We start from the raw sequence: 9,955 nt of genomic DNA, 5'->3' as shown, positions 1-9,955 counted from the left end.
TGGACGTGGCCTGATTGACATAGTTAACCTTCACTACAAACAAATACAGTCACTGCGATGTTTTTTGTTTTTTGTAGAAAAACAAGAAACATCACAGCAACTCTAGCAGACTCTAGCAGACAAAGCAATAACTCTAGCAGACTCAAATAACACACCATTAAACTTACACTCACATCATACGGACATGACATAACATATAAAAAGCATAGACACCATCAAGCAATCGTGGGCACGAAAGGCACTCCATGGCAAGCATCCTTATGATCTGGCCAAGGATTTTGTTGACAAAACTGCATCAAACAGCTGGTTAGATTGGAAATGCCTTTTTGGGGAGACGGGAAGAATTCATGATTGCGATACAGGATCAGGTTATAAATACTAAACACTACATAAAACACATACTCAAAGATACAACACTTACAAATGACACGTGCAAAAAATGTCGCATCGTGCCAGAAACTATACAACACATTACTTCAGGTTGCAAGCTCTTGGCACAGACAGATTATTTACACAGACATAATCAAATAGCAAATATAATACACCAAGAGCTTGCAAACAAACACAAATTATTAGACATCCATGAACCATACTACATATACATTCCACAGACATTACTGGAAAACTGTACGCACAAAATGTACTACGACAGAGCCATAATCACAACAGACCAGACATCACACTCTTTGACAAACACAAAAAAATCACATACATTATAGACATATTTGTTCCAAAAACTCACAATATACACAATACGTGCACTGAAAAAGTCAGGATGTACCCAGAACTCGCCCAGGAAATAAGGCATCTGTGGAGGATGGAAAAGGTGCTTATTGTACCTGTCATTCTCTCCTGTACAAATGTGATACCACACACACTACATAAAAGCCTGGAAACATTACAATTGAATAAAAACACATAAATCACACTACAGAAGGCCACTATATTGAACACATGCCATATTGTTAGGAAATTCTTGAATACAGACACTGACACGCTTATTTCATTTTAGTTTTTGGTTTCTATGCCTTGACTCTTGTCCGGCATAGTACACAGCCACCGGTATCAACCGAGTATAACCCACTAAATACTGTATAATAATAATACATACAGGGCCAGTCAGAGAATTATGGAATCTGGTCCAAAATAAATACTAGAGGACCTATAACAACAAATGAAATTGTTATGATAGTAAAGGAAATAAACGAATAACACATGATTTAGGGGAAATATTTTTTCAGCATATGTTGAACCTTTTTTGTATGCATATATAGGAAGGCTCAAACACTCACATGTCGTTATATATTAATATACAGTATATATATACCGATATATGCTGAAACATAATACAATTGAATAATAAATACTATGGAAGGTCAATTTATGAACGTTATCAATAATATTATCCATACATTTTTTTTTAATTTAGAAAAAGATATATAAAGAAACAGATACACAAGTAAATATCATGCATTTTGAAAAATACTGCTATAGAAAGGCAGAGGGTATTAACTCCCCAAATAAAAAAAGTTTGAATTACAGTGGTTTTTCATAATTAAAAAATGTTATTACTTTCCTAAAATAACATACTTTGTTAAAGCAACGTGTAATGCAACTGTAATGATAAGACGCTTTTTTATATTATATGTGCAAGTGATATTATATTTTTAGGGGGTTAAGAAAGTGACAGTGTCATAGCAATCAGGGTTGAGAAATTTGTATTATTCTAAGATAAAATAATGATAAAGGTTTCTAAATAAAACGTGTGTATTTTTGTTTGTTTGTTTTAAAACAGTTTTATATTACGTTGTAAAATATTGTTTTAAAACAATGTTTTAAATTNACTAATAATAAGAAATATAAAGGTCAACATTTATTTATTGTTATTCAATTTTAAACTATATTCAAGTTTATAGTTAACCAATATTATACCAAAATATTCATTATTAAATAGCATTCCTACAAAAAATTCTAATAAAAATTAATATAAACACACCTTTCTATAATTTTCGCTGCTCCTATTAATGTGCGTGAGTTGATTAAAGAAAAAGCACCTACAAACTCATTTTTCAGGAATATTGCTGCCTAAATTAAATTAATTTTCTTAATAAGTATAGTAGCCTTAATAAAAATGTTTGCACCTATAGACTTACTATAAAAGCGAACTCGGAAGTACTTGCGGGCGATCCTTCAACCATCTTTCGTTCAATTACTAAAATTATACAAAATTGTTTACAGTCAATTATTATTCTTTCACTCAAATACTATGTTAATTAATATTCTTACACGTACGTGGTTTATATCCATTTCTTTCAGAAACACACAAAAAATAGTCAATATTTAGAAGAAGCAATATTCCAAATCTGTGATTTGTAAGCATTAAAAAAATGTTTGGAATCAGAATTAATACGTTAGAAATTCCATAATAAATCATACATTACAATCACATTATAACTTTCTTAACAATTGAAGGGCTTAAAAACAGAAGAAGGTAACTGACATTTTCGTGAAATTTGAGTTAATAGTTTGGAAGCCAGAGATAAATGCCTAGTAAATGCTTTAATTAAGACTGACCACCATCTATTCTGAAGTTTTGTGGTGGAAGAAGACGGTTTGCAACACAGATGTAATATAGTATTTATAAAATATCTGAACTCAAACTTCGCAATACCATTCTGCTAGTTATCTCCTTTCACTAAGACCTTCAATTTAAGTTTGCGATATAAATAAAAATTAAATTTTTACACAATTATTACAGTACAAAGATATAAAAAACACACCTTAAGAAGTTCTTCATACTTGAAACGCAAAGTGGAAGTTTTACTTATTGTTACTTCTTGACAGTACCTAAAAATAATTGCTTGTAAAATATAGAAAATGATAATCCTGGTTCACATTAAGATATATTAGCTAAAATCATCTCAAATTTATCTAAACGAGTAATTAATAAACGCACACATACTAAGTACGTGTAATTACTGTTTTCCCTGCCTAGTTTTTAAACAAAACATATAAGGTAAATCAGTTAGATGGTGGAAGGTGTGAGTGTAAATTTTATTTAAGAATTAATTGAATTGTGTTTTCTTATTATAGCAAACAAAACAGAAACAGAGAAAATATAGTGTTTTTTGAAAAACAAATTTAAAAAAACAAAATATAATTTTTGCTAACTCACCATCTCACCGTTAGAGGGTTTTTTTAACTCTTTTCGTCCTGTGGGCACTAACAGGGCCTCTTTTTGCAAGCCCATTATGGGTTCGGCCAGGCCTACAATGGCGCTGCCGGGTGGTGAGGGTCGGGGTCCGACATATCCGAACAGACTGACCCCCGAAATATTCCTGGGGATTTTTCGACCCGTTCGAATTCGAACCCGGGTCCCCCAGAGCGGTAGGCTGCCACCTTGACCGCTCGGCCATCCGGCCGCATATTTAGGATTTAATTATTTCAGTCGAAGCGGTAGGCTGCCACCTTGACCGCTCGGCCATCCGGCCGCAAAAAATACCGTTAGAGGGGTGGGAGTGAGTTAGTGAATTGTATAGTGATGAGCAGACTACTACAACATACGCCTTATTTTTGAGCGATTAGCACAGATTAGACTTATTATTCAAGGTTCTAAAGTATTACAGTACATGCAAGTTTTGTTACTGTAATACAAAAGTCGTATGCTTATCTTTAATTAAGATTTTCAAGGCTACATTAAACGTTCAAAAAATTCTAAAATCAAATAGAAACATTCGCTACAATAGAACAATTCGATTTGTTAACCTATTTTTACAGCTATTCCGCATAACGATACTAAGAATGGCTTTTCAATTGTGTTGCTTTATTTTTCAGTTTATACAAGCATTCATCGTCTAATTTTGTTCACCATCTAACTTTGGTTTACCCTGTATATGTAATTTGTTGAATGATTTTACATTATAATGAAATAATAAATTAAACTTCTATGTTTAACAACTTTTCATTTTTCTTTATCATAAAAACTCACCTGCCTTTGTTTTATACAAAAACCTATCTGTTCGTACTGGAATATAAAATNTCAGTTTTATATTACGTTGTAAAATATTGTTTTAAAACAATGTTTTAAATTTTTAAAAAATATATTTTATTACATAAATTTAGTAAATAAACTTTTCTGACTTGTGGGCATGATAATGGGGTATTTTTCTCACTCTCATGAATCATGAAACACATAAGGTATCGACCGTATCATTTTCGCTTGGAGACTCCAGTTTTGACGACATTTATTCAGTCTCCGATTTTAGTAGTAATTTTGCCAAGAATATCAATATTTTACTTATTATTCTTTGTTCTTTAATATTAAAGCTTAAAATCAGTTTGTTAATTATTCTGTAACATTCGCTTTATGAATATCGAAACCGCCCACAATCTTCGTACGGAGTTAAGTTATTTAGGGCGGCCAATGTCTGTCTTGTTCAACTGTCAACTTGAATTAATTTACATTTTAAAAGTTAAATAATAGATTGAAAGTGTTGAAAGAAACTAAGAGTTTAAGCACTATAAACAGTAAAAGAAGAAATAATAGTTTGTAAGTTTGTTTGGTGGTAAGTAATGTAAATTGTTTTTGTAAATGGTATTGTGACGTCTGACTGTAAATTCTGATAGAGCAGTGAAAATTCAAACATAAAATTTAAAATAAAATCAGATTATATTCAAGTTAAAAATATTTTGATTGTTAGAAATGATTAATTTGTTATTCATATTCATTAGCATAAAAAACACTGATGAATAATAAAAATCATAATTGAATGCGTGAAATAAGCAATCTGCCTCTCAAAAATTAGGGGCAGTTGAGAGAGAACACATTCAATTACACTGTTTTTTTACTTTGAAATATTTATTTTTTTAAATACAGTGGGTGATCGGTTAACGAACAGATCGGATAACGAACACTTTTGCGAAAGATTTTTATGATCGGACAACGAACACATGTTCGGATAACGAACACTTCACTGAACAAACACGAGAAGAAGCGCGTAAGTAACGAATACTGATTGGTCTTCCTTTGTCTCAGGCAACAATTCGAAACTCTTCGGAGCGCGGGAGACGTCGACAACGACGTTCTACCCAGTATATACTGATCGAATAGTATTCCCCCGAACTTTGAAACTCTCCCTTGTAATTCCAGCCTTTTATATTTCTGACAGAAACAATTCTTTTACGTTTTCTTCTGAAAATACGGATTTATGCCGATATCTGCTATTAAAGATCTTTTGAAGAAGTGGGAGGATGTCAGAACAACGGTCTTAAAATGGCATCCAAACCAGGTTGAGGTTAATAGGCCTATAGATCTCTACAATTACAATGCTATTAATTACTTCTGAAAAATCATGAAGAAGACAGAAAAGCAATCGACATCGGACAGATTCTTTAACCCCCACAAACGGAAAAACACGACTAATAAAAATGCAAGCCCGTGTATATATGTATTTTTATTATTACATGTGAATAAACGTAGTAAGAAAGTATATGTATTTTTATTTTTTGGGGGTCTCCAGAACGAATTAATCAAATTCCCATAGAAACCTATGGTGAATCGATAATCGGTTAACGAACAATTCGGATAGCGAACAAAGTGTTGGAACGGATTATGTTCGTTAACCAATCACCCACTGTATATTAATAATTATTTATAAATTTTAAGTATATTAATAATTTTTTAAAGTTTTTTTTTGTTATATCTATTTTATGTATATATTTTTAATTAATTTTACAATAATTAATTTAAGCCCCCTGCTTAATTTTACTCCTATGTTATTTATATTTTTATATTAATTTTATGTTAATTCTGATTGGTCAATTAATTAATAAATTGACCAATCAGAATTGCCTCCCCCAATTCGCTCCTATTACCAAATTATATATAGGCTAAATGTTTTTCAGTTTTCAAGAATCCAATTGCTACCCCTAAAATGTCTGACAGTAACGAGAATAATATAAGTAATGAAGTGCCGAAAAAGAATAGAAAACATTACTGGACAAAATTCAATAATAACTGGCTAACAAATGTGAGGTATCAAAATTGGTTACAGAAACAGAATGACTTCGCAGTGACCTACTTTCTCTAAAACATAGTAAAACGAAGTAAGTTACAGTACAACGATACACGTAAACACTAACAATAATAATCAAAACAAATTATTGTTCTTCTAAAATCCTCCAATCGGTCTTTGACGTTGTTCTGCGTAAATAGCACGCTTATGTCTAAATAGCACGCTTATAAACACTAAAAAAAACAAATGTTTTCGAAATTAGGACTAGATAATTATATGCACAAATAAATTAGTAGGCCTATAATACATACCTTCATTTATATCCAAGTATTATCCAAACAAAGACCAGTTCTCTCTAATTGTCGGAAATAAATTATTTTTCAACTTTTCTTTTTTTAAAGTAGAATATTCTGAAACAAGTTCTAAAGTAAAATTTCCACCTTTTATCCATTAAAAACAACGCAAAATGTATCGATCCACATAATAAAACTTTATCGCAGTGAACTTCGAAAGATAACAAAAAGATGCAAACAACAAACCGCACTGTACGAAATCAGGCGCGAAGTGATTCATACAAACCAAAAACTAAAATTAAATAAGCGTGTCAGTGTCTGTATTCAGGAATTTCCTAACAATGTGGCATGTATTCAATATAGTGGTCTTCTGTAGTGTGATTTATGTGTTTTTATTCAATTGTAATGTTTCCAGGCTTTTGTGTAGTGTGTGTGGTATCACATTTGTACAGGAGAGAATGACAGGTACAATAAGCATCTTTTCCATCCTCCACAGATGCCTTATTTCCTGGGCGAGTTCTGTGTACTTGCTAATTTTTTCAGTGCACGTATTTTGTATATTGTGAGTTTTTGGAACAAATATGTCTATAATGTATGTGATTTTTTTGTGTTTGTCAAAGAGTGTGATGTCTGGTCTGTTGTGATTATGGCTCTGTCGTAGCACATTTTGTGCGTGTTGTTTTCCAGTAATGTCTGTGGAATGTATTTGTAGTATGGTTCATGGATGTCTAATAATTTGTGTTTGTTTGCAAGCTCTTGGTGTATTATATTTGCTACTTGATTATGTCTGTGTAAATAATCTGTCTGTGCCAAGAGTTAGCAACCTGAAGTAATGTGATGTACAGTTTCTGGCACGATGCGACATTTTCTGCACGTGTCATTTGTAAGTGTTGTATCTTTGAGTATGTGTTTTCTGTAGTGTTTAGTATTTATAACCTGATCCTGTATCGCAATCATGAATTCTTCCCGTCTCCCCAAAAAGGCATCCCCAATCTAACCAGCTGTTTGACGCAGTTTTGTCAACGAAATCCTTGGCCAGGTCATAAAGATGCTTGCCATGGAGTGCCTTTCGAGCCCACGATTGCTTGATGGTGTCTATGCTTTTTATATGTTGTGTCATGTCTGTATGATGTGAGTGTAAGTTTAATGGTGTGTTATTTGAGTCTGCTAGAGTTACTGCTTTATGTAATTGTGATGTTTCTTGTTTCCTGTAGAAAAACTCTCGCAGTGACTGTATTTGTTTGTAGTGAAGATTAACTTTGTCAATCAGGCCACGTCCGCCATCTTTACGTGGAAGGATTAATCTATCTGTGGCAGATTTAGGATGGTGTTGTTGTTGTTTTCCTTTGGAGTTGCTCACGATCTGTGTGAGTCCAATGTATAACTCCAAAAGAGTACGTGAATGCTAGGACGACATATGTGTTTATTTCTTTGCATTTAATTGTGTTCTGAGGATAGCATTTAACCTACTTTGGTATTCTTTAATTAAGCTTTGCTTTATTTGTGTATGTTCTGTTAGTTTGGTCTGTTGGAATCCTAAATACTTGTAGAACTCGCCGTCTTCCGTGGATTCAATAACGTCGCCATTTCCAAATGCAAAATTTTCTTTCTTCAGTATTCCTTTCGCTATATGAGGTGTTTTTCATTTGTCTAAGCCAGAGGTTGCCAACAGTTTTTGCCCCTGGGCCGAATTAGAAAGAAAATTTTTTCCACGGGCCGAACCAGAGACTGCCCTAGGAAGATTTTGAGGTGGTGCGAGATCTCATTGTGGTGTCACCCCGTAGAGACTAAATTGTACGTAGAGATTAAATACATTTTTCACATTATCATGCTTTATCAACATTTTACGCTGTACTTACGAGATTTGTAATGAAGGGTTAACTCTAAACGCACAGTGAGTTGTTGACTTTTTTCTTTTCTTTTTAGGCGTCAGAATTTTTCATCGAACTATTCGGACTTAAGTAGCTAATATTGAAAGATTGATTACGGGCCACATAAATCCATTAGTCTGCCCGGTCCGGCCCGTGAGCCGTATGTTGGCCACGCCTGGTCTAAGCCAAACTCCATTTGAATGTCCTTGGTGTATGAATGTGTGATTAGTAGGAGTTGATGAAGTTGTTTTTGTGTGGATACATAAAGTTTTATGTTGTCCATGTACATGAGATGTGACAGCGTAAACTGTGTTGTTTTTTCATGTCTGATATTGTAGCCATATTGCATGTTGTTTAAACATATTAGGTAATGGGTTCAGGGCTAGGCAGAACCAAAATGGAATCAAGGAATCTTCTTGAAAAATTCCTTGCATAATGAATATTTGGTTTGTTTGTATGGAAGTGTTACTATTTATTATTATTATTATTACTACTACTGGTATTTATTGCTTCCAATTAAAGAAATCTATATAGGGTCTTTGTATTTCTCAATAAGGCCAATGACAGAGTTCGCTTTATATGACAGAAGTGTCATTACATGTATTTTTATTTAGTTTTATATGTCATCGTTTTCCATACTTAGCTCCTTTTTATTTTGAAATGACTGAGTCTGCACAAAATGTTTTGTAATTATACGGTATTTTGTAAAATTTTACTTGTGTAATGTATGACTATAGTGTAAAATTCCTTTTTTTATACGTGAATTTTATTTGTCACGTGAATTTTTATGTCAATATATAGAGGATGTCCTCTATATATTGACATAAAAATATAGAGTGTCAATATATTGATATATTGACACTCTTATTTAATCATTCTCGAGAACTAACATATTTCTCGTTGTTGTCCTTCACGTGGAAGAATATCGAAACTTTAAAGGTAAGCTTATCTGTAGTCTGAGCGTGTGTATGATCAGTTTGCTTACTATTAATATATTCAGTGTTGTAACTACAGTCGACCTCCCTATAAGATCATAGATACGTTCTATTCTTTAGAAATCTGATTTCTTACGAGTCTTTCCAATCACAGCCTGACACGTGTGAAGTTTACGGACTACGGCTGATTGGAAGGTTTCTTCCATAAAATTAACTGCTTAAGGACATTGACATTTTTATATAGATTTCAATTAAACGTAAAAAATACTTAAAACAGAAAAAAACGAAAGAAATGCGTTTATTTTGAAGAAAAAGCTTTAAATTTTATTTTCCTTTGTTTCGCCTGTCTGTGAAATGTAACACCAATGAGTCATTGTTTACACAGCTGGGTGACCTTGAACACAGCTGGAGTCCGATTTCCCGGGACATTCTCATAGACGTCTCGGGAGGACAAGGGTTTAAAGTAGGGTGACTATAAGCGACACAGAAATTTTTAAATATTTTTAAAAAATTCAAAATTTTATTGCGATTTCCGACCCCCCTAATTAATTAATTATATATTTATAAAAATATATTAATTAAAAAAATTAAAAAACCATCGGAGGTCGTTTTTGACATCAGAAACTAACTTTAAATAACTTTACTGAATGAAAATCCGTGCGCTACAACTTAAAAACCATGAAATAATTTTGATAAAAAACTCCCATTAAAAAACAATTAAGCCTTAATCGAGCCTTCACATAGGCTCATTAAAATCGCGATAAAATTTTTTTGCGCGGGAAAAAAATTTTGAAAAAATTTCGGGACCTAAAAAACATTCCAAAAATTCAAAAAAAAAAATT

At 32.6% G+C, this 9,955-nt stretch overlaps 1 protein-coding gene across 1 annotated transcript in view; it reads right to left on the bottom strand.

The window, feature by feature from the left end:
* The window catches only part of LOC111631340 (transmembrane protease serine 6-like), a 9,662-nt gene extending 6,846 nt beyond the window's left edge, over window positions 1-2,816 (bottom strand). The window contains exons 1-4 of the mRNA XM_023375564.1: window positions 2,781-2,816; window positions 2,293-2,363; window positions 2,154-2,212; window positions 1,997-2,085 (exon numbers count right to left, since the gene is read on the bottom strand). Coding sequence (XP_023231332.1) covers window positions 1,997-2,085; window positions 2,154-2,212; window positions 2,293-2,363; window positions 2,781-2,797 — 236 coding nt within the window. The 5' untranslated portion in view covers window positions 2,798-2,816. The remainder of the gene's footprint in view (window positions 1-1,996; window positions 2,086-2,153; window positions 2,213-2,292; window positions 2,364-2,780) is intronic.
* Between the last annotated feature and the right edge of the window lie 7,139 nt (window positions 2,817-9,955).

This window comes from Centruroides sculpturatus, unplaced genomic scaffold (genome assembly GCF_000671375.1).
Source record: "Centruroides sculpturatus isolate CEXI.00-Female unplaced genomic scaffold, Cexi_2.0 scaffold392, whole genome shotgun sequence".
NCBI lineage: Eukaryota > Metazoa > Arthropoda > Arachnida > Scorpiones > Buthidae > Centruroides > Centruroides sculpturatus.
Note: the sequence above shows the minus strand (reverse complement) of the source record. Positions and strands in the feature narration are given on the sequence as shown.